The sequence below is a fragment of the Beta vulgaris genome, chromosome 2 (genome assembly GCF_026745355.1).
Source record: "Beta vulgaris subsp. vulgaris cultivar EL10 chromosome 2, EL10.2, whole genome shotgun sequence".
NCBI lineage: Eukaryota > Viridiplantae > Streptophyta > Magnoliopsida > Caryophyllales > Amaranthaceae > Beta > Beta vulgaris.
Genome location: NC_079203.1, coordinates 34,129,793 through 34,154,389, shown reverse-complemented (window position 1 = coordinate 34,154,389; position 24,597 = coordinate 34,129,793). Strand labels below are relative to the sequence as shown.

The following is a 24,597-nucleotide window of genomic DNA, read 5'->3' as shown; positions in this document are numbered from 1 at the left end:
CACTTAGGTGACTTTCTGTTTGGGAAGTGAAAGATCATGGTTCATGGAGGTCAAACCTGCTCAAATTAATTGGAATCCTCACCCTTTTTCTTTTTCCTTTTTCCTTTTCTTTTAATTGTTTAAATTAATTTATTTTCAATTTATTTATTTACCTAAATTTACGTAAATACATCAATTTCTAAAAACCCAGAAATAATTTTCAAAAAAACAAAATATAATAAAAAATAAAATTACCAGCGAAATTTATTTTCACGTGGCTCATTTTCGCTCTCCTCTCTCTACTCCATTGTTCTTCCTCCAAGAACTCAAGAACACCTTCCTCCTTGCACGATTTCCACCCAAATGATAATGACAATTGGACAAGCAATAGATCACAATTGGTAGAATATAAGGACAATTGGTGGAATAATAATGACACCGCCAATGGATCACAAGGTAATGATGGGAGGAGGAAAGGGGACGTAATCTTTATCGATGTCCCAACTGTCCCCACTAAATCGAACACGCAGGGAGATAAGATGTGCTCTATGTTTCTATCTCTCATACTTAGTGATATGTTGAAATGTGCAAAGCATAAATTGAATGTTGACGTTAACAATGATGATGAGACTTTTGTGTCTAGTGTGAAAGTCAATCGTTTAGCATGAAATATATTCGCTTTGATCGCTCTGAACCTATCTTTAATTTGGAAACCCTATACGGGACATGCCATAGAGAAATTGACGCCAAAAAAGAGAATAAAAAAAGCAAAGACAAAAAAAAAAGAAAAGGGGGTAAAAAGTGTTTTGAATACGCCTTTAAAGAAGATGACTCTGAAGAAGAGAAGCACAAAAGTGAATGTCACAAAAACACATCCGAGTGCCAAAACACTCAGCCGAAAAAAAATTCAACAAAAAAAATAAACTCTCGAGGTGGATGAAGAAAACTTCATGAGCAACAAATAATGAATATAACTTATTTTAATTGGTTCTAATTTTTTTCCTTACACATATTGTTCCGATATGGAATAAATGGTAGGTAGTGAACCGGGTATCTTCAATGTATGTAAGCCGATTTGATGTCCTGCAAAATAAAACACGTAAGCTAACCTCAGAGGTTGATCCGAAGAATGCCCCTCCGATGCCTAAGTCAGTAATGGGTAAACCGGAATCTCTCAAGTGGAGTATAATAATGATTGTGAATGTACCTTATGACTCAGATCAGGGGGGTATTTATAGGAGCCGGCAGTGTCCTTGTTACGGCAGGACTTTGCTCATATTAGTTGGATATAATTCTATCCTCTTCCAATACTTATCTTTAGGCCCATATGCGCATTAGATAGTAACTGGATCAGGCCCCGACCTATATAAGAATAGCCCAGGTTAGGAGTACCATCAAGGTATCATGATAAAACCAACCTGACGTAGTCAGGAGCCCTATGACAAATATATAGACCATGACGGTCTATAGTGGTTCCAGTGAACCCGTATGGAACTTAATCAACCCCCATATAACTAGCCCCCAAGCCAGTATACCTGTCAGAGGTATGTCCATCTTAGCATGTCTTAAACCGTCATGGATATAACCGCATGAGAATTGAGCAGGAATATCAATCATCGCATTGATTCGCGTGAATGGTGTCAGAAACTTATGAGTAACTACTCCACAACTGTTTCCGTACCTCTCACCACGTGGCATGATCAAGGACGAGAAGACGAAGAGTCGCCTAATCTTAACCGTAAACTTCTCTATAAATAGATTTTGGATGACCTCCGTTGCTTACTTTTACCTTGCGCTCCATTCGTTCTCCTTCCCATAGCGATTTTTCTCTCTCTACATTAATCTTCTTCTTACTCGTGAACCATCTTGCAACTTCCTTGCCGACTTTCACAAGCCTTTGATCTCCATACAACTTCCTTGCTTCCAGGTATTTCACAAAAATCCTTTCCTATCTTTCTTACCGTCCTAAATTATAATTATGTCTTCAAATTCTATTCACAAAATATTTCTCGAAGTCCTTCTTCTATGACTGATAGTGACTTTAATTCTGATAGTATAATCCTCCATATTTTTAAGATATTTAATTAAATAGTCTTAAATCATTTTTAAATTATTTTGGTTATTTTACCAAAAGAGTATTTGAGTATTTTCAAGAAGTATTTTAGTCTTTTCAAGAAAGTATTTTAGTAATATTAGTGAGAAGATTATTTTGGCAATTTCATCATCAAATGTATTTTGGTAATTTGATGAGTAAGGATATTTTAGTCTTGTACCCAAAAAGACTACCACTATAAAAAGGAAAACCCTAGTTTCCCCATTATTTTAGTAGCCACTTTCTTCAAAAAGGAGTAAGGAGGATTCCTTTCCTCTCTCAAACTCTAGTTCTTCTTCAAGTCATTTCTTCAAAGTTCCAAGCTTTTAATCTAGTTGTTTTTGAAAATTGTAGGAGGATCTTGCAAATATCAAAGGGAAGCAAAAAGGTTAAATTTTTCTGATTTTTCTTTTCTTCCATTATTTTTCTCTTGATTTTTTTCGGTCTCTCTCTTCCCCTGCGATTTTCGGCCACCACGGTGGTGGTTCGGCGGCGGGCCTCGACGTAGGTGCGTGCCGGCAGTGACTGGGCACGACGAGCGCCGCCCTACCCACTGTCATGCCGGTGGTGGTGCAGGCAGTGCGTGGTGGCGCCAGTTGGTACTATTTTTCCAGATATGTGGTTTTCGAACCACGTGTAAAAAAAATTTATTATTATTATTTATTAATTAAATTACGCAGTAATTAAGTTAATAAATTATTAATTTTTATGAAGTTTTAAGTATTAGTTTATAGTGGGTTTTGCCTACTAGTAAAGGGTTGCAAGTTTATGACCCAAAAATAGTTTTAAAGCATTTTTAAGGAAAAATTAGCTTTATTAGTATTTTTAAAGTGTTGATTTTTATTTATTAGTAACTTTGAATTGTTGTTGGTAAGTACTAATTGATAGTCCTTTATTCTTGATAGGGTTCAAGCCTAGTAAAAGCAAGTGAAGCTTTTATTTCTTGATTTTTGTGTGATATCAAGGTACATACACTTTGACCTTTGACTTTAGAGGTTTTAGAGGTTTATTTATTGAGCATGAGAAGTAAGGAGAGGCTTATGGCTTATGATTGTTTGAGTATAAGTTGAGAACTTAAAAAGGAGATTAGGAATGAAACTTTTGAGTTATTCCTATATTTGAAAAGCATGGGATTGACAATTATTGCTTTTGAGCATGATTAAAGTTATTTATAGTTATTCCTGAAGCTAGGGCTTGCATGAGAATATTTTATTGAGCAAGGTCTCACCAGAAGTTATATTTTATTGAGCAAGATTTCACTAGAAGTTATATTCTATTGAGCAGGGTCTCATTAGAAGTTATATATTTTAGGAAAATTCTACATGGTGGCCTCCTACTTTGAGTTTATCTACATGGTGGGGCGTGGGTTTTGGTGGCTGAGGAGGTTGTTTTGTGGGGTTTAATGGGTGTTCATATGGTGGTAATATTGGTTGGTGTGGTGTTGCTAAGGTGGTTGAGCGGTGGTGGTGGTGTTGTGGTGGCCTGACTGCGTTTTACAGAGAGCAAGGGTATGAGAGAGGAGAGAGAAAGGGATATGGCTTAGTTCTTGAGCCATCAATTAATGAAATAATTTAAGGCTGTTATATAGAATTTTCAATACTTGGTAGTCACTTAGTATAATACTTTTTTTGCTATGCCACCAGATAGATAAATGCACTCTTAAGTCGCCGCGCTCCCATACAAATTTTAGCTAAGAAGAAGTTTTAATTTCCATGTTATCTTTTTTATTTTCAAGATTTTAACTTATCAATTGTTTAATTACCATTACCAAGTAACCTGTAGGATTTCCTTTCGTTGTGAAACATGGAACACACTCTTAGTAATTGGGAAAACTTTTTTTTTTGCTTTTTCTTTCTATAGTTTGAATATATAAGTTGGAATTTCTTGCTAATCTACCAAAAAGAGCTCTTCGGTATACACTCTTAAATAGAACCCTTTGTTACATTTGCCTTTTTTTTAGAAGAGAAGCCTAACATGTCATTTGTGTGCTTGGCAACAAATTTTGGGCTACTGGTGCCAACATTCATAGAAGCCCTAACAAGACCAAGGCTCAACAAGTATTTGCTTTTGCAAGTTAGATTTTTAAAGAAGATGAATGAATCAAACAAACACTTGTAAGTGGGAACTCTTAATTTATCTTGTTTTAGCAATTTAAATCATGGTAACAATTTGGTAACATTCTGGCAATATGACAATTTATCTCTCATCGTTATGCTCGAGGCTCTTACATAACTTGGAAATGACGTTTAACTGGATACTTGTCTAGTAATATGTTGTAATTTTTATTTATTTTAATTTTCTTTTATTCACTATCATATAACAAGCTTACACGATTGAGTATTGACATCTTGAGCCTTCAATGCTGGCAGAACATGGCATTCACCGCTTGAAGCTTCCTCTCATTGTGCACGCGAGGGACCTGACTCAAACAAGCTTCCCTCTAAGTTAATTGGTATAGTTTAAGTTTTGTGGCTTTTTGTTGATAATTTATTGTCTTCTTTATACGCATCCACATTTTTTTTTGTTTCTCCTCTATTTACATTCTCTAGGAATAGTCTGTTCAACTTCATCAGTTCATCGGTTTATTAGCATATCAAAAATGCTTCACACATTTTGTTTTACATTACATATATAGTTTAGACTTGGTCTTTGTGGATTGAATCTTCCTTGAATCTTTATAGGTGCACTGATTTTTGAGTTGCTAATTATATGTTTTTTGTGATTCATTGAATTATTGTGTTATGTTATCAGATATATACCTTTTAGTTCTCATGGCCTCTTTCGCATTCTGCTCGATTAAATTACGTATTTTGGGCGAGACTAAAGCTATGCTGACAAACTGGATTAAAGTTGTCACTCTTACCATTCTACATAGGTGCCATGTAGAATAATTTTAGTAAGCTTTTGACTCTAGTACACATGCCTTGCACATACCCTAGTCTCAGCTTAGGGAAACACATCTGACACAGCTTTCAATAAACCCTTCTGCTGATCAGACATGAAAGTGTAACCAACACCTTCATTTGATCGCAAATCCTCCCTAAAAGTGTCAAAAACCATGTCCAACTAGAAGTAGATTCAACCTCTACTACTGCCTATGCAATTGGGAACATTTGGTTGTTCCCATCTCTCCAAACAGCAACTAAAAGTTGTCCACCATAGGGTCCTTTTAAGAAACATCCATCAAGAGATATAAAAGGCCTACATCCAGCTAAGAGCCCCTTTTTCAGTGCCTCAAAACAAATGTACATTCTTTCAAAAACATTTCCATCCATCTTAATTATGACTGTATTTGTCGAGTTACTTCTTTGTATCTCTGCAGCATACCTTGGCAGCAAGGTATATTGCTCCATATACTCCCCTACAATCAAACTTTGCCCCCTCCTCCTAGCTCTGTATGCTACAACTCTGCTCACCTTAATCCCCTAATCTAGCTAGACTGTCTTAATTATATCTTGTAGCCTCATGTAAGGATTTATTTTGAACTTGCTCTTATAATTTTGAGCAATCCAAGAAGCTGTCATGTTTATGTTTTTAGGGGCTCTTCCACAAGTGTGACTGGGCACTAAGGTTTTTACCATAAAGTTTTTCTTCCACTTCTCCAATGAAGCCCAAATTCTCCAAGGACATCCTTTATCCTTGTTGATGCATCTAGCCCCTACCCTGTTGGGGTCATTCCTACTGAATGGTAGTTCTCTCCCAATCTCAATTGAGTAGTCAACTAATGCTTTTATGAAAGTCTTTGCATTTTCAAATTGTTGACCTACAAAAAACTTACAGTCAACTCCAACATCCCCTCCATTTACCCCTTTGCTGCAACTGTGTGTCTTTTTGTTTGAAGGTGTAGCTTCTAAGTACCCATACTCCTCATCTTCACTAGGACAGTCAAGATCACTATCCCCTTCAAAGTCACCTCCAAACAAATTCTCACATAAGCCCTTACCTGCAGATACTCTCTTTAACATCTCTATTTCTTCCTCATAAGACTGTTGTTTTTTCTTGTCATCACTCACTTTGGTCCTAGCACTAACAAATTCTTCATCATCCTCATCTGTGCCTTCTATATCATAGTCTATATCTACATGGGTATCATGTCTAGTATGGCCAGTATTTTCAAGGACCAATGCCTCATCTCCATCACACAACAATTGCACTAAGGACCCTTCACCACACTGACTTGACCCAACTCCACTCCATCCATAATTACTCACCCCAAATGGCCTAACCATTGCATGTTCTATGTACACATGTACAAGCTTGTATTGTAAAAGCAGTGCTAAAAATGGATCAAATAATTGCTTAGCATAGCCCAAGAACATAATACCAGTACTAAAGTCTTTCCTAGGATCAACAAAATGAAGCTCAATGATGTTATTGTAACCCAAATTGTCTATGATTTGTTTTACATATGAAGCATCAACATTATCAGGTAAGTTTTCAAACACACTTACTTGACCACCATCGTATCTAATGTCACCATTAACAAATTATTCTCCACCATGGTGCACAATAATGCAAGGTTTTAGTTCCATAGGATCTGTCATACAAACATTTATATACTAAAGTAAGTGCAAGAAATGGTAAAACAATGATATTGTAGAATCCATATATACCATTCATATGTAATTAAAGAGTAAAAAGTACATAGCATTCATTCATACAAAATTTGGCAAGCTCCAACCAATTACATAATAACATACTTAAGTTTTTTGGAGCCTGCATTCATATCAACCACAAAAATAAATCTGTCATAGCAGTGACAACCACCCTAAAGAAAGCCAGTGGCTGTCACATTCTCCCCTACCTACAACTATGACAGAGGCAAAATATCTACCCACCCAAAAAAAATCCCAAAAATCCAAGTTCCTTCCTCTTCAATCCTCCTTGAACAACCATGGAAACCCATCAAAGTACACCGTCATGTCCTTGTTGATCCAAGCATGGAGGTCCCTCCCATTGTTGAAGATTATATCATTCAATATCCACTTCTCAGTATGCCTACTACCGCTAAGCCAGAAATTACTACCATAAGTTCTGAGTCTCCACCACAGCCTCCATTTTTTACAAGTTCGCTCAATCTTGATCTGATCCTCCCACCTTAGCCTACTGAATATGTGGGTCACTAGGACATCTTGGTGCGAACATAAAGGGTGTGCATGTCGTAAAGCTTCTTACCTACTCATTAACAAAAACAAAAAAAAAATTAATTAAATTTCACTTAACCCTAATTTTTATAAATTATACTTTAACTTTAACAACTAAACTTCAAACACAATTAACAGCCACACAATGTTACTTCTGCAAAACCCAAACCTGAATTACGAAAAAAATTATTTTACTAACTTTATACTAATTATCAAACACTAAGCGTCATTAACATTAAACAAACAAATCCAACAAAAAACAACTTAAACTAGTTCCAAAAATCGCCTTTTTAAACAAGAAAGGAAAAAAAAAATTACTTTTTACTCCAGTTACGCACAACAACCAAAAAGGTTACCAAAAAGCACTAAAAAGGAAAACAAAAGACATAAATGAAGATCTATGAAAAAATGGAGTAAATGAAGAAGAATATACCTTCTGCAGAGGTCTCAGTTATTCTTGGAAATTTTGGTGGTGGTGGTACTAGCCACATACTATGTTTAAAAATGGAGTAAATGAAGAGAAAATGATAAATGAAGAGGAAAAGGGTATGCAGTGATTTAAATAAAGAGTGAGTGAGAAGGGAATAAAGACAATGAAAGAAGACAGAGAGTTTATAATAAAACCCGCCAAATAAACCGCCTAAATAAAGTTAATCATTAGGTGGCGTTTCGTGTCGCACACACGCCTAGGAATATGCACCAAACGGCGCATTTGACAGAAATTCTCTATAAACTAACGTCCGTCCAATTTGAGTACTCTAACTAAAACTTTTGAAAGTTTAGTACCCTAACTGAAACTTTTCTCAAAGTTTAGTACCCTCATGTAGCCTTAACTCATTTAATTTCAAAAACAACTTTGCACATATAAGGTATAGCGTGCATATAAGGCTAGTTATACATTATGGTAAGAGGGTATAATATGAGTTTTTGATCTTATGTTTTGCATAATTGCATCTAAAGCTTGGTTCATTTGAAAAATTGAAGATACGAGCTGGTATTCTAGACTTCGTCCATCCTATTCCTTCCCCCCTCTTCGCTCACTTGGGAAGCAAAGCAAATCCCAGAGTTGCAGAGAACTGGAGGAGAGAGATTGAAGACGAGATAGTATCAAAAACTCAAAAATGGACGATTACACAAGAGAAATGATGGACCTTAAAACCCTTGTCACCCGTACTCTCGAGAAGAAAGGAGTTCTCGCTAAGATCCGAGTAATAATCTTCTAAAACTTTTATTTTATTTTTGTCGTTTTTTCGTCATGAATCTGTTGCTATTTTTTCTGCTAGCTAAAAGATTCAAATTTAGGTATGAACTGCGTAGGATGTTGCAATTTTTTCAATGTCATTCATGGATTCAATTTTTTTTTAGGGTTTGGCATTATTGTAGAATCAAAATGATTTCTTTTCGCGTTTAAATATATTGCTACTCTGTGTTGAGGAACTATTGTCCAATTTTGTTTATGTTTCGGAAATTTTGCTCTGGATTATCACCTGCCTTATAAAATATTGATGCTAAAATTGGAAATGTCGGTATGATTAATTTTTGGTAAGTTGCTGCAGGATTAACTAATATGACAACTTACTACATTCATTTTATGATAATTTTTGTTAGAGTTGTATTCTGTCCTTGAGGGTTGTCTTCAACATGTGCACTACTGTCTAGATCATTCATATGGTCATGTTTTCATCTCGCTTTTCCATTAATTTGGATGCGGCATATCCGTGGTAAATAATTGTCTAAGCTTTGATGTTGGTCTCATTAGGCTGAGCTCAGAGCTAGTGTTTTTGAAGCGATTGAGGAGGAGGATCGGGTTGTTGAGAAGGATGAAGGTTTGCCTCCAGCACTATTGGGTAGTTGCAATGATCGAGCGAAGCAACTTCATGCTTCTCCGTCAGGTGGCTTATGGATCCCTCCCTCTTATTTATCAATTTTGTTTGTATTGCCTATTCGTTTTCTTTTTGATTTTTGGGGTTTTGGTTGGTATTCTGAAATTATGACTTATCACTCCTATTATTTTTATGTGATGGGACAAAAGAATGATAGGAGTTTGAAATGGATATGGAAGTTTCAATTTATTCCGAAAAATAGCAATCCATCTCTGGAAAGTCTTGTTTATTTATTTATTTTATTTTTATAGTCTTCCTTTTTATTTTATTGGGGGTGTGAGGACAGCTCTAGTTACAAGATGAACTGATGTGGTTTTATGTGAAGCTACGACCTAGTTTTGTAGTGTGCTTGAAGGTCTTGTCGGTTTGGGAAAATCTCACAACCAGGTGGATAGGATTTTATGTTAGGCATACTCACTTGATGGAGAGGGTAGAATAAGACTAGCAGTGTGGATCAAAAAACAATATTGGGCATTGAATACTCTGAAATGTAATAACAACTGACGTCTAGAAATAAAGATTCTGGCTTCTTGGTAGTTTTCTAGTGGTCACCATGCATAGATGGGGTGGTCATAGTGAAAAGAGCTAATTTTAGATGAACGTGAAACGTTATATGATTAAAGGTGTTATATGAAAGTACGCATCAGGTTGCAATGATTTGTGAGATGGAAATCTCTTCCTTCAGAGATTAATAATGTTATGTTTCACTCTGAGGGATCATGTAGGGATGGCTTGAGTCCTTGCATTTGATTGTCAAAGCAGAGCAGATGTGGTCAGTCTGCTTGTCTATGCATTGGCTTTGAGAAAAATGAATACAGTTATAGTACAAAGTGCTATTAGACTGGTTAACATGATACCCTAATTGTTACTTGGGCCTACAAAGGAGCATTGGTGATTAGAATTTTTTGATCACCAATACTGACGCTAAGAGCTGCTTAGTAAATTTAGAACCTTTGTTGCCCAGATGTGCTGCAGGGGAAGCATGGCAGTTGATTGGTTTTTTTGGCCGTTCCATTTGCAATGTTGAAGTCATCTACTAAGCCTCATGTTTGTTGTGAACCACATATTTCATGATGGTCTGTTTAGTAGAATTTCTTCATGGAGCCTCCTTATGATAAGCCTTCATAATGAGTTTATTCCATTACAAATTATAGTGAATTAATTTGTTGACTTTGGAATTCTTGCTTTCTGCTGTTCTGCAGTTCTGCAGTTCTGCAGTGGCCAATGTTGTGGATGTCACTGTTTTTAGCTGTTAGTTATCAGCTAAACTTTTGCTTCATGTTACTATCATATATCTTGCAGAAATAAGCTATTTCCAGTTTCAATTGCTGGCTATATAGGAGAATATTTGTAGTGCTAGGCTGCTAGCTTTGAAGACTATCCATACCTGAGTTTTTAGAAGATTTTCACAGGCTGGATAAAGTAGCATATAGCTTTAAATAAAGTTTGACGCTATTTACTACCAGGTAATTACTAAAACCGCCCGCATTTTTTTATAATGTATTTTTTCTCTTTCTTCCTCTTGCCTCTTCTTCTAACCTACAATCACTATAATCAACACCACCACTATCCTCCCCCTCTCTTTCCTCACTTCTCAAAAATTCCAGACCACCACCACTTACTCATTCAACCCCAAGCCCATCACCACCAGCTTTCTCCCCAGACATCATCTACCCCCCCTTCACCACCGTCATCGAGTTCCGCATCGGAGTTATCTCTTCCTCCTACTCGTCCTCCCTGTCAATTTCATGTATAATTTCTTAACTGTCAATTTTTTTTCTTTTGGGTTAGGAGCGACAATAGATTCAGCGCACTTGTAAGATGCTTAGGTTTACAGGCCAAGTAGTAATTTGACGGGATTTCTCAAAATTCATTGAAATATAAATTCCAAAAATTCTCTCAAGAAACAAACTTTTTATGTATGACAAAGGGATCATGACTGAGCAGATCCACTTATCTCATATGCTAATAGTCCTCGACTTCTTTGCTAGCATACTTGCCTCTCCATTTCTGGATCTAGTTAGATATTTCAATGCTCCAGTTGTGCTCCTGGACTCTTCTTCTTTCTCTTTTCTTCTCCTCCCTCACTGCATTTCGAACAAAATGTTTTTTTTTCCACTTATCACCATGGAACCACCAAAAATTCTCAATTCCACGATAGAGGAACAAAAAAATAGGATGAATCATGCCAATAAGTTTTTAAATTTTTGTATTTTTGAGATAATATAAGAAAAAAATACATAATACATATAAAAATTCGGGCAGTTTCAGTTTTAGTAAATAACAACACCGTGGATATATATTTGAATTTTTATTGTATATTGTAATCTTCCGTTCTTTTCTTTGGAACGTAAGAAAATCAATCAAATTGTCGTGCTGAATGTATGAGTTGCATACGAGACACTTGTACCTGGGCAACATGCGTGCTCTTATTGATGCTTATCTATTCTCTTAAGGTATCTTGGTGCAATATCTTTAGGACACAACTTCTTCATTACTTCCTCCCTGCGAAAATGAACAATATACAGGAAATTGGCTTTGGGATTAGGAATATTTTTATAATTTAGAGTGAAAAGTGAAAGCAGGTAGAGAGACAAAAAAAGTAAGAGAAAGTGTCGGGAAGGAGAGAGAAAAAAAATTGATGGGACGCATAGAGAACAGGGAAAAATAAGTGTAAAGCTCTTAATGAGACTCCTGAAAATGGAAACTCCGAAGTTCACATTGGGAAAGCTAGGAAAAAGGTGTTACCTTAGACATGGCTCTCAATAGACTCGATATATTCAATCTGGTAGAATAGACTTGTTCTTCAGTTCTTGTGGGGAAGAACCATGGTTTTTTTTCCTGGGACATGTGACATGATCTAAAGGATCCAGGGAACATGATCTGAACGATCCGGGGAACCAATATCTGTTTCAGGCTCTAGTCAGCAGAATCCTAGGGTTGTGTTGTTGTGCAAGCAGATTTAGTAGAGTTTTGGGAGCTATGTTTTTCTTCGTGTGCAAATGTTGAAGTTGGACTACAGTAGTACAATGAGCCAAAGCCTGAATCTACTGTTATCATGAATTGGCTAATCCTTAGCGAGTTAAAATCTTACAGTCTTGGATTGTTTCAAGGTTTTGTTTTGTTTGGATTTTCCTTTTTTTTTTGGGGTGGGGGGGGGGGGGGGGGGATGAATAAAGGTTGTTTTTGTGGAGGGGAAACGGGCATTCTAGGTCAGGTCTTTAGACTCTTGGGCTTCGTACGTTGTCTAATGTAAATCATGCAGTGCCCTCGATCTCTTTCATTGTACCTGCATACCTACTCCCCCCAGAGGCCCAGACTCTTGGGATGAATTCGGGTTTGCATTTGTTCGCCTAACTCCAACGACTCCTAAGCCATGGGAGACTAACAAAGCATACCTACTCCCCCCATACTTAACCAAAGACAAATGTGGTGGAGGCTCGAGAGATCTTAAGGGACATGACCAGTGGTACAAAACGCGGCCATGCAGGACGAGCCACGTTTTTCGCTCTGGGTGTTTGTTCCTGATCGGGGAACAAATGCAAACCCGAATTGCTCAAAGTCGCGCATTGGATTGATGATGACCGCTTTTTGATTCTTGTGGACCACGCCGATAAGGAGAAAGGAAGCTAGAAAGAAGACGACTCATTGCTCAAAAAGTGGTTTTAATGAGTCATGTGCTTCCTTTTTTTTTTTTTTTTTCCTTTTTACTACTATAGCAGCTGTCATTTCTTTCTGTTCTCTTTTTTTTTTTTCTTCTTGACAGTTGGCTTCAACTATCGTTTTCTTATCCTTTCCTTTTACTCTGCCCACAATATTTCTTACACACACACACGATTCACTCAAGCTAGCGTTCCACGTATCCGAATTTGTACCCCGTTAGTCCCCTGTAACATTGGACAAGACCACACCAACTACGCACAAACATACTGCATTACTACCCACAATCCAACGAACACATGAAAATACAAACGCAAGGGATCTAAGTGACTTCCCCATGCTTCAGACACCAAAATCAAATTCTAACTACGGCTCTTCTACAATTGCCAATCAACAACCAATGGGAGCTAGTCTTACTCCAATTCTCCTATTCATTCCTCCAACCTTATGTCAACCGTGGCAAATGAGACAAAAAACTCTCTTTTTTCTTTTCTCTCTCATTTTTCTTGGGAAACAACAAATGGGAGCTAGTCCTACTCTAGTCCTCCTATGCATTCCTCCAACCTTATGTCAACCGCGCCGGCCAATGAGACAAAAGAAATTCTCTCTTTTTTCTCTCATTCTTTTAGGAGCCTTTCGGGTTTTTATCCTAGCAACTCAAAAAAATTAGCTCACCAGCTCACTTGCTCAAAATAACCACTTTTTTTTACCTAGGTTACCTTTTTGGTTTTAACCTAGCAGGTTTCCATTTTTGCCTAAGCCCCCTTTTGGGGAGGGGGGAGGGTATGGAATATGCGAAAGAGATTTAAACAACATATATACAATGTGTACAAGACATCCCCTCCCCATGCTTATACAAAGCATTGTCGTCAATGAAACAAGGAAAAACAAATGGAAACGAGATAGGGAAAGAACTCACAGACTAGGAGCCAAAGGCCCGCCAGGATCACAGCGAGCCGATCTCTAGGAGGCACATTCCATTATGCGCTTCTAGTTCAGCTTCAAAATCTCAGCTTTTGGGTTGCAATACGACTCTGGATAGCCATGCAAATGAAAGTTTTTAAAAGAAGACACCATGTAATAAATGGTATCAAGCCGATCCTCAGACCCGTCTAGCAGTGATGCAACTTGTGACTCCTCCTGCCGTAACCCAGACTTGGTTTGCCTCAACATCAACTTGTTCATTCCCTGCTCTTATGCGACAAGAGATAGCATAGGAGCCTTGACATGAAAGGGACCCACTAGGCTAACAGGGACTCCAACACCGCCGGCACCTATGTCGGCTTCAGCCCTAGGATCATCCTCATCATTGCTCTCCTCATCTTCATCCTCCATTTAGGTTCTCTTTATCGTTGAGTTATAAGGAAATGTCAAAGTCACCTAAGCTATAATTGAATTACTGGGATGGGAAATATGTTCTGATCAATTCATATAATTGGTGATGCTCAGTCTTAGTGTTTTAATCATCATAGTTATTATTGTTAATCATCATTTGCTATTAGATTTTGCTTCTAGCTATTAAAAGCCAACCTTGATTTCAATTTGCGTAGCTATTTCAGAGTTTCCAGTCAACTAGTGCTTGATCTTGTGCTTCCCTGAGTTCGATTGTGCAACGACATCGTTCACTTGCGGTATTAAAATAAAACCTTAACAAGTTATTACTCACTATATGTTAAAATGATATTTCTTTAGAAGGAGGCATAAAGGGATAAAAGGCTGATACAAACAGATATTGACTACTCCAGCCTCCTGTGTTGTCCTTTTTAAAGGGATTTGTCGCAAATGTTTGCTATTATGGGATTATTGATATGCTGGAGTCTAGGTGTCTTGGGAACTTACATGGTGTTTTAAATGTCAGAGGGCATTGTTGTAAGCTGTTTCTCCTCTCCTCCCCATACTGGCCTTTGTTTTAGCTGGATAAGGTTAGTGAGCCTCATCTCGCAAGTAGAATCAGGGCATGGAGGAAAATAAGTGTAGGCTTGACCTGTTAGTATGAGTATAGCTTTATGTGGGGCCCATAGTTTAAATGTGTTATTTGAACGTGGCATATTTTTTCCTGATGAATAACATCTAGATTCCACTTCTAACTCTTTGCACTATATGTAAATCTACTTTAATCCTTATTTCAAATGCAGGGAGACTTTTGACTGCTCTCATATGTGAATACATGGACTGGGCACAGCTAAATCACACGCTAAAAGTGTATCTTCCAGAGTGTAATTTGGTACTCAGAAGTTCAGAATTATCTTACTCTTTTTTGCAGAAATTATTACAAGAAAGAGAAGGGCAACAAGCCTATCTTCTATTTACTCATTGTGTTCTTTTTCATTGTTTGGTCTTGCAGCCGAAAGATTTCTGGAAGGCTGAGTTAAAAGAATTCAGCAGCAAGAATGGATATGATCTTAGCAGGAACGGAGAAAGTGGTCCTGTGCTATTAGACGTTCTTGAAGGATTTTTAAAGTTTGAGGTTCGACGAATGGTTTTAACTTTTGAACTTTTAAATTACGAGAAAATGCAGAAACAATAGAGCCTTTAGCCCTTTGCCTTTTCTCTTTTATTAGGATTTTCATTTCTAGAAAGCATATATATTATAGAGGGTTATACAGTTCGTAGTCTTCGTACTTTGTAGTACCTATCACTTCCTCCAATTCAATATAAGTGTCAATTTACTAAAATGTGGAGTGAAGTGTTGTAGACTATTTAGTGCAACAATCGAGCTTTGTTTCCGAGTGTACTGAGGTCGTTCAACGTCTCATATAAGTATATTTGTTTTCTTGGTCAATCATATTGATTTATTGGAACATTGTATCCTTTCGGAATATTTTGTGATTTTGAAATGACAATTTGGGTTTGAGGACGTAATATGCATTATGTAAGTTCTTTTTTCCGAACATTTCCTGAAACTAGACCAATTCTTGGTGTAAGAATTTATAGGTATCCTTGAAACATGTGAAGCGAATGAATCCCCCAGCTTGAATCTCGTTCAATCCATAAACACCAAGGGATCAACCTGTAGACATGTTGCGCTGAACCTGCCTTTTTGAGTATGAGAAAGGGGCGGGGGAAGAAATAAATCCCATTTAATATTTTCTTTCATTCAAGTTGTTTTAATATTTGACTTTCAAGTATGAGATTTACACTGTGGGTTCACTTAGAAAGGGCTGTGCACTTTTGTGTTCAATAAGTAACAGAAAAAGAAAGATACTTAAGGAAACTTGTTTTGGGGGCAAGTTCTGCAGAGCATAGTCTGTTTGCCAAATGTCTTTTGAAGTTCATAAACGAGCTGGTGGCATCAGTTAGACATAAGGTCTTCTAATAGGATGTGGAGTTTTTTTTGCTCTAGTTTTGGGGAGCTGGATACTGGGCTCTGGAGTATGTAGTCTCACAATTGTCGAGTAAAAGCATAGTGTTCTGGCTGTTAGCATGGAGAAGTTATGTCACACTTTGCTGTACTTCCTATATGATGAGGCGATGGGTGACTGGTGGAGACCTATGCTGATTCAGATTTGTTCTTTGCAACTTCTAATTCCATCATCATAGGAACTAGGAACCTCTGGCCACTCAATCTCAGATAATGCTAATCTTGCTATTCACTGATTTTCATATCCTTTGTAGTCACTTTGGGTGGATGGGGGTTACATTATTAGTTGCTTTATGAAGAGAGTTGTTGGTCTCGTACAAACATTAGAATTACTTTAGAATTACATTTTTATGTTTTTTGAAGTGTTGTACTTTTAAAGGGGAAAAGTGGTTGGAGAGATGTGTTATTTTTTTTTTTTTTATCAAGGGCTCTTAAAAAGGTTTTTAAGGACGTAGTTAAACTGCTAAAGTTTGCAAAGAAGTTAAACTTTTCATGCCTTCTATCTTGCTAGTATCTTTTTCAAATTTCATTAATGTTACGTACTGATGTGTGCAGAATTTATCCCAAGTGAGAGGCAGTGGAAGGAGATTGGGTACTGACAATGAGTCTTCATCAAACCCAGAGCCTCGCAACGTGCGAAGACCATCATCATCGTCAGCCGTTGCTGGAGGCTTACCACCTTTAGTGAGGTCCTGACACTTGAACACTCCCCCCCTCTCTCATACATTATGTGCTTTTTTTTAGAACCACGTCTTCCTTTCTATAAGCTCTGCTTATAAATGTGTGTGCTTGTGACAGGTCACTCCCGGGGTCTCAGACGTCTGGTAAAGAATATACCTTTTATATGGAGTCCTGTGACGTGTCTTAGGTTTTCTTCATCTTAATTAATACATATTGCTTTTTAGAGAGGAGAGCAGGGTCTTCTACTTCTAGTTACAGGAAAGATGATTACAACTGGAGATATGAAGGTGATGAATTGCCAGAGGATGTGATTCGTGCTTCAGCTGCTATGGAAAACTTACAATTGGATAGAAAAACTCGGAATCTAACTTCTTCATGGAGGTCCATTCCCCTTCCTCTCTAATCTATCTAAAGTTTTTTATCTTTATAATTATCCAAAAGACTCCATACCTTTTGTATTTGTGAGTGGCCCTGGACACCCATGTGTATTTTCTGTCAATTATTGGAACTCCATTATCATTATCATTGTCAGGTGAGTTATGCCTGATGGCCTAGTGATGATTAGGTGAAAATCCGGGTTCTGTTTTGTATTTTTAGAACAGGATACATCTGGTGGATCATTAAGACCTCCATGCTGCTATCCTTCCTTCATAAGCCTCTCACTCTCAGATATAAGGGCCTGGAGGATATGGAGAACTCATAAACAGTTGCATACACTATATTCCATAGGTTAGATTCGTTGTTAATCTCATTTTTGGATTCCTGAACTTTGTTACAGGCATGGTGGGGATGGGTCCGCTGAGGATGATGGAGTAGATCACATGTAACCAGCTTTTAACACACTTGTTCTTGTAGTTTACGTCTATGTTTGTGCTCCACCTGCGAGTATCATTGTGATTAATTTATTCAGCTAGTGAATTTTAAGATCATATATTTGGTTAATTGCCATGTAATTTCTTTCTATTGTTTTTGGTGTGTTTTTTTTCCAATCTAATTTAGATTGAGGCTCCCTGCCATTGAATTTATTGTAGCTCTTTTGTTGTTTCTTTTCCTGCCTAAAGTGTTGAGCTCATTATATTTGCACGAATGTGATTCGACCACCGCCTTTCAATCCGGTACAACTTGGAATTGTATTCAATATTTATTTTTTGTTGTTTCATAGTTGGATACTCTCTTGAGTTTTTCACATCATACAGTTTGTTGGTACTCTCTGGGAAGTATAGATAATAATGATGTGTTTTAACGGTAAACTGAAGGAATTATGTTCTCGATTTTAATGCAATTACTAAATATAACATGTATCGTATTATAGGGATAATAAGTTCATTAAATTGGGTTGTCTATATGTTTTGTTAGAGAATATTGTAAAACTTCAGGTTTAGTAAATAATAAAATTGAAGCCTAATTAAATGGATCTTACAAGGTTATACTTAAACTATCTGGGTCAACAAAAGGAAGACCTAGAGCCCATGAAAGACTCTAGGGTGGTCGGCCAAAGAATTAGAAAATAAAGTAGTCAGTTTCTTTCATTATTTTTCTCTTCTTTTCTCTCTCTTCCAAAGCTACGTATAATTTTAAGAAAAGAAGAGTCCTTCCTTCCAACTAGCATTGGTGGAGTGTTGATCTGGATTGGTGGACCAAGTACAGGAATTATAGTTGCGGTTCTATCTTCGGACCTCGATGAGCTTGGTAAAAATTACGCATCAAGTGATTCTTTATTGTATATGCATGAGATCTTGTTTTAAGTGCTTATGAATATGATTCATGAAATTCCTTATAATCCTATAGTGGTATTAGATTTTTTAGCCTCTTGCATATAGTTTTTTGGTCATAATAATTAGATTTATTTTGATGTGTTTATGACTAATTTTAATCTGATTAAGGGGAGGAATTGAATTACGGATTGACTAATTAATTGAAATTGATTAAATAAAGATTTAATTGCTTAATTTTTCAATATAAAGTCGAAAATTTTAAAAATTCAACCCTAATTTTCGAAATTTAAAATTTGAATTTTAGATCTCTAAATTTCGAATATTATATTCATATTATTAATCTAATTTTCATATTTAATGTTCATGTATGAAAAATACTTCACGTGAAAAGAGTTTTATATGAATTAGAGATTAATATATGTGAATACCATTAAAATTAATTAAAATGGAAATTTTAAATTAATTTTCTAAATTAGACATTAAAGAGTTTATGTTTAATTTGAATAAAATCACTAAATTAATATTGCAAATAGTTGTAATTTTAGTTTCCTTCAAACAAAAAAAAAAAATTGAAGAGGGGGAAAAGGAGCAGCCACGACTGGTGGCAGAATCACCGGCAGGTGAACGTGGCTGCTGCGGTGGTCTGCCGACTGACAGCCAGCCACGCGTGCGGCGTGTGTTTTTCAGGTGGCAGGTAGCCACAACTGGGAACTTCTTGTCGGCGTCGACTGGTGGGTGGAGTGTTGTTCTGGTGATCTGTCTGACGTGGGTTCTGGTGGCAGGTATGCAGCCGTAAAATCTTGAGCAGATTTTGGTTTTTTGAAATTTTGTAAAACTTTTTCTTTGAGAAGATTAAGCAAATATCAATTACGTTGATTATGTTAATTTTGACTGGGTCATAAATTGAATCCATAATTTGATTCTTTAATCTAATAAAAATTAGTAGGCTAGATTTTCTAGGATAAAATCTTTTAGGTGGTTAGTAATAACTTAAATATTTTATCCTCTTGCTTTAATTAAGAATATTTGATATTGTGATTATTGGCAAGTATAATATGTGATATTATTATGTCGCATATTATATCTGATATAATTGCTATGAATGACTAGTATAACCCAAATTTAAGTTAGAAAATAAGATCTATGTATCGTGATATATTCTTGTAATTCAAATAGAATCTGCGTATTGTTAAGTATTTATGTAATTTATTTTATTTTGATATTACTTAAATTATTTTCATACTTATGTAATCCAAAGACCAGACCAAGAAGAGAAGACCCATGACTAAGATGGATGGAGATCCATGAAGAGTCTAAAAAGGTGCCCAATCAAGATGCTTAGTTCTTAGGAGTAGGGGCCATACTAGATCATATTTCATTATGCATTTTATTATTATTATGGTTATAAGTTTATTGTATGTTGGTTGTCAATGCGCGAGAGTTCACTAATTCATATAAATAGACTTAGGTACCGCAAATATTAACGTTAGCTTTTCCAAACATAAAGTACTTATTAACCCTTTATTAATAGTAATAGGTCATGCCTCCGTAGGGTAATATCATTAATTTTGGGAGATAATAAGGTGAAATTGCGAATTTTACAACTTAGTTTGGTTATCCTCAACAAAATCATCAAAAGCGTTTTGGATTTTGAAGCAAGAGATAGTTAAGCATGCGATGTTTACCAATCTAAATAAGAATTATAAAGGGTTATAATTAGTAAAAGAGTTTACTTACCTTGAGAATATAACGTTAAGAAAAAGGCTCCGTCTGCTAAGTGTTGCATGTTGATAGGATCTTGTACTCACTTATTCAAACGGGACATTAAAATTGAATAGGTGACCAACCTAGAAACCTTTGCATGTTTTTTAGGTTCTTTTATAAACATAAAATTGAAATTTGCTTTCGTTTTTTGTCTGTAGATGCTATGACTAATAACAACAAAAACTCTATTTTCAACATTCGTCCTTGGCCAAAAGGACAGGCTGAATGGTGAAAACTTCATAAATTGGGAAAGGACCCTAAGACTTGTACTCGGTTTGAGGGTTGGGAGTATGTCTTAGAAACCCCACTTCCTGTGATTACTGATAAATCGACTGAAGCAGACAAACGTCATGCTAAGCAGACCAATGATAGGTCTATACTAATCACTTGCCTAATGATTGCATCTATGGAGCCAAACCTGCAAAAGGTTCGAAACTAAGGATGCCTATACAATCATACAAGAGCTGCATGCCATGTCCAGACACAAGCCCGAGTTGAGTGATATGAGACCAATAGGGAGATACTGGAATGTCACATGAAGCCGGGTCAAGCTGTTGGCCCCCATCTTTTCGCTGTGATAGGTCTTTTCGAGAACATGGAACGACTTGGATTCCCTTACAGGGTAGAGTTGGCTACTGACATCATTCTCTATTCATTGCCTGACAACTTCAATCTGTTCAGGATGACCTTTAACATGAATGAGTCTGAAAAGACTTTGTAAGAGCTACATGGGTTGTTGGTCAATGTTGAGAGGAACATCCCTAAGGAACCAAAGAAAGAGGTTTTGATGGATTAGAAGGGGAGGATCAGTTTCAAGAATAAATGGGCAGGAAAGAAGGATAAAGGCAAGCAAGTTACCGTAGTTGCTGAAAAACCCAAGCTAACCGCAAAGCTAAAGGTCCTTGCGGAAAACAAGTGCTTCCATTGTCATAATATGACACTGGAAGGGGAACTACCCTCTATACTTGGCAGAAAAGAAGTCAGGTGCTTCCACTTCAGGTATATTTGTTATAGAAATCAATTTGACTTCTACTTCTTTATAGGTGTTGGATACCAGTTGTGGTTTTCACATAGTTAATGAAGTGAAGGGACTAAGAAGAAGTAGGAGGCTGCACTAGTAGAATAAATGCTATTTGCTGCGGTCAAAAAGAGGCTTATTGCTGCGTTTTTGGGCGCGCAGCAATTAAGGGCGCAGCAATAGGTAATTAATATATTGCTGCGTTCTAAACCGCAGCAATATTTGAACATATTGCTGCGGTTTTCAGGTAAAACCGCCGCAATATATATTTTTTTAATTACAAAAATTTAGAGCCTATTGCTGCGGTTTTTACCAAAAACCGCAGCAATATGTACCACAATTCAAAAAAATTTTTTTTTTTTTTTGATATTCATATACGAAATTAAAATGTAAAAAAACACTTACTTAAAACACAAACGAAATCAAATCTGCCTTCATCCAACAAAAAAACAAACATATTATATAAAATACTAACCTAAAAGAGATTAACTAACAAATCTACTGCATCTATAACACTAACCTAAAAAAATAAAATCTACATTCACAAAATAAAATAAAAAATTCTGGAATGCTCTGCTGAAACAAAAAAAACACAGAAAAAAATTGCTAACCTAATAAAACAATGAATTTACAAACTGATCTTAAAAAAAATGAATAAAAAAAGATAAAAAAATGACAAAAGCAAAACTGCTGAAACTAAACTACATTAAAAAACAAAAAATTCCCAAATAATCTGGTGAACGACGAACAAATGACGAACAAGGCGCCGGATTTGGTGCGAACGGCCGACGAATGAGGAACGAACCAACGAAGTTGGTGCGTCTGGCATGTGAGCAACGAGCCGGCGAACGACGAACCGGCGATCGACGAACGATGAACGAACCGGCAAAGGACGAACGAACACAGGAACGAACTGAAGAACGAACGAGCATATCTCGATACAAGATTAGTGCCGAACGATGAACGAACCGGCAAAGGACGAACGAACCCACGAATGAACTGAAGAACGAACGAGCGCCGGAGTTGAGGGTGAGCAGACAAGGATGAGAGACGAAGAAGCGCCGGAGAGAGGCGACCAGTTGAGGGTGAGAACATGAGAGAGGAGAGATGTGAGGCGCGAGAGATGTGAGGCGCGAGAGATGTGAGGGTGAGGCTCGAGCGTGACTCGTGAACCCTAAATCTTTAAATACCTCTTAAAACGATATTGCTGCGGTTTTTTAAGAAAAAACCGCAGCAATATATTAAATTAATATTTTTTTATTATTTTAATATATTGCTGCGGTTTTTAAGAAAAGCCGCAGCAATATTTTAAGTGAAAAATATTTTAAAAAATTTTCGTTGAAACTATATTGCTGCGGTTTTTAACAAAAACCGCAGCAATATGGTTATTTTATATTTTTCATTTTCTTTTACGTGATATATTGCTGCGTATAGGTAAAACCGCAGCAATACCACCGCAGCAAATAGCAATTATTCTACTAGTGCTGGCAAAGGGTGAGGTAGAGCTTCGCGTTGGAAATAGAGCACGGGTTGCTGCACTTGCCGTAGGAAGCTATAGTCTGCATTTGCCATCTGGCTTTATTTTAGAACTCAATGATTGTTATTTTGTTCTTTCAATTACAAGAACATAATTTTTGTTTCCGTTTTGGATGATGAAGGGTTTTGTTTTGAAATTAAGAACAAGTGTTGTTCCATTTCCTACAATAATATGTTCTATGCTAGTGCTAGATTGATAGATGACTTATATGTGCTAGATAGGTCAGTACAAGTCTATAACATAGATAGCAAGAAATAAAACTCAAATGATTTAAACCTAACCTACATTTGGCATTGTCGAATGTGTTATATAAACCAAAAGCGCATCCAAAAGTTACAATAAGATGGCATTATTCCATCATTTGATTTCGAATCATTTGATGTATGTGAATCATGCTTGATGGGGAAGATGACAAAGTCACCATTTACTGGAAATGGTGAAAAGGCTAGCGATCACTTAGGCCTCATACACACAGATGTTTGTATTCCTATGAGCATAGAGGCAAGGGGAGGGTTTAACTACTTCATTACCTTCACTGACGATTTGAGTAGATATGGATATGTCTACTTAATGAAACATAAGTCGGAATCTTTTGAAGATTCAAAGAGTTTCAAATGAAGTACAAAATCAACTTGGTAAGACAATAAAAGCACCGATCCGATCGTGGTGGTGATATTTGAGCCAAGATTTGATGATCTTAAAGGATTGTGGAATTCTTTCACAATTAACTCCACCAGGAACACCACAGTTAAATGGTGTATCTGAAAGGAGGAATTGGACCTTACTGGATATGGTTCGATCAATGATGAGTCTTGTTGTCTTTGATTTCTTTCCGGGGATATGCTCTCGAAACAACTGCAAACACACTAAATAAGATCCCGTCAAAAGGCTGTAGAAAAGACTCCATATGAGTTATGGAATGGTCAAACTCCAAACTTGTCTTTTCTTAAGATCCGGGGATGTGAGGTCTATGTAAAGCGTTTACTATTAGACAAACTTGGACCCAAGTCAGATAAATGTCTCTTTGTGGGATACCCAAAAGAGACAAGGGGTTATTACTTCTATAATCTTCAAGAGAACAAGGTGTTTGTTGCTCGTGATGGTGTCTTTCTTCTAAAGGAATTTGTTTCTAGAAAGACAAGGAGGAGTAAAATAATTCTCGAAGAAATTTTAGATGAGCAACAACTGGGCGTGGTTTACACCATGTCAGAGACGGCTCGACAAGACGAAAGTCAAGTTCAGGAGATGACATATTCAACGCGTTAACCTCCTACTGTCCCACTTGAGTCTAATTCAAGCGAAGATCTTCAAGAAGTTGAAGAGAACATTTCTCTTGATGCTTTGGCCCCGTGTAGGTCAAGAAAATCAAGGATTCCTAATAAGAGGTTGGTTGATTTCCTAACTGAGAACTCTGATATAATGATTTTGGAGAATTCAGAACCTACGGCCTACAAACAAGCTTTGACGAGCCCAGACTCTGAGAAATGGCTTGAGGCCATGAAGTCCGAGTTAGACTCCATGTCTGAGAATAAAGTTTGGACCCTAGTCGACATGCTTAATGGGGTTAACCCTATTGGATGCAAGTGGGTGTTCAAATTAAAAAACAGACAAAGATGAAAATTTATATGTCTACAAAGCAATACTAGTTGCAAAAGGATTTAGACAAATTCATGGTATAGTCTGTGATGAGACCTTTTCTCTAGTAGCAATCCTTAAGTCGATTCAGATACTTTTAGCGATTGCTGCATTTTATGATTACAAAA

At 36.8% G+C, this 24,597-nt stretch overlaps 1 protein-coding gene across 1 annotated transcript; it reads left to right on the top strand.

Moving 5' to 3' along the window:
* The first annotated feature begins 8,152 nt into the window (after window positions 1-8,152).
* Window positions 8,153-17,883, top strand: LOC104906083 (protein TONNEAU 1a). The gene is made up of 8 exons (XM_010694795.4): window positions 8,153-8,423; window positions 8,975-9,107; window positions 14,894-14,982; window positions 15,103-15,225; window positions 16,675-16,808; window positions 16,918-16,943; window positions 17,025-17,181; window positions 17,579-17,883. Exons 1-8 carry the CDS (start codon window positions 8,337-8,339, stop codon window positions 17,625-17,627), a joined length of 798 nt encoding a protein of 265 aa, XP_010693097.2. The 5' UTR covers window positions 8,153-8,336; the 3' UTR covers window positions 17,628-17,883.
* Window positions 17,884-24,597: the final 6,714 nt, after the last annotated feature.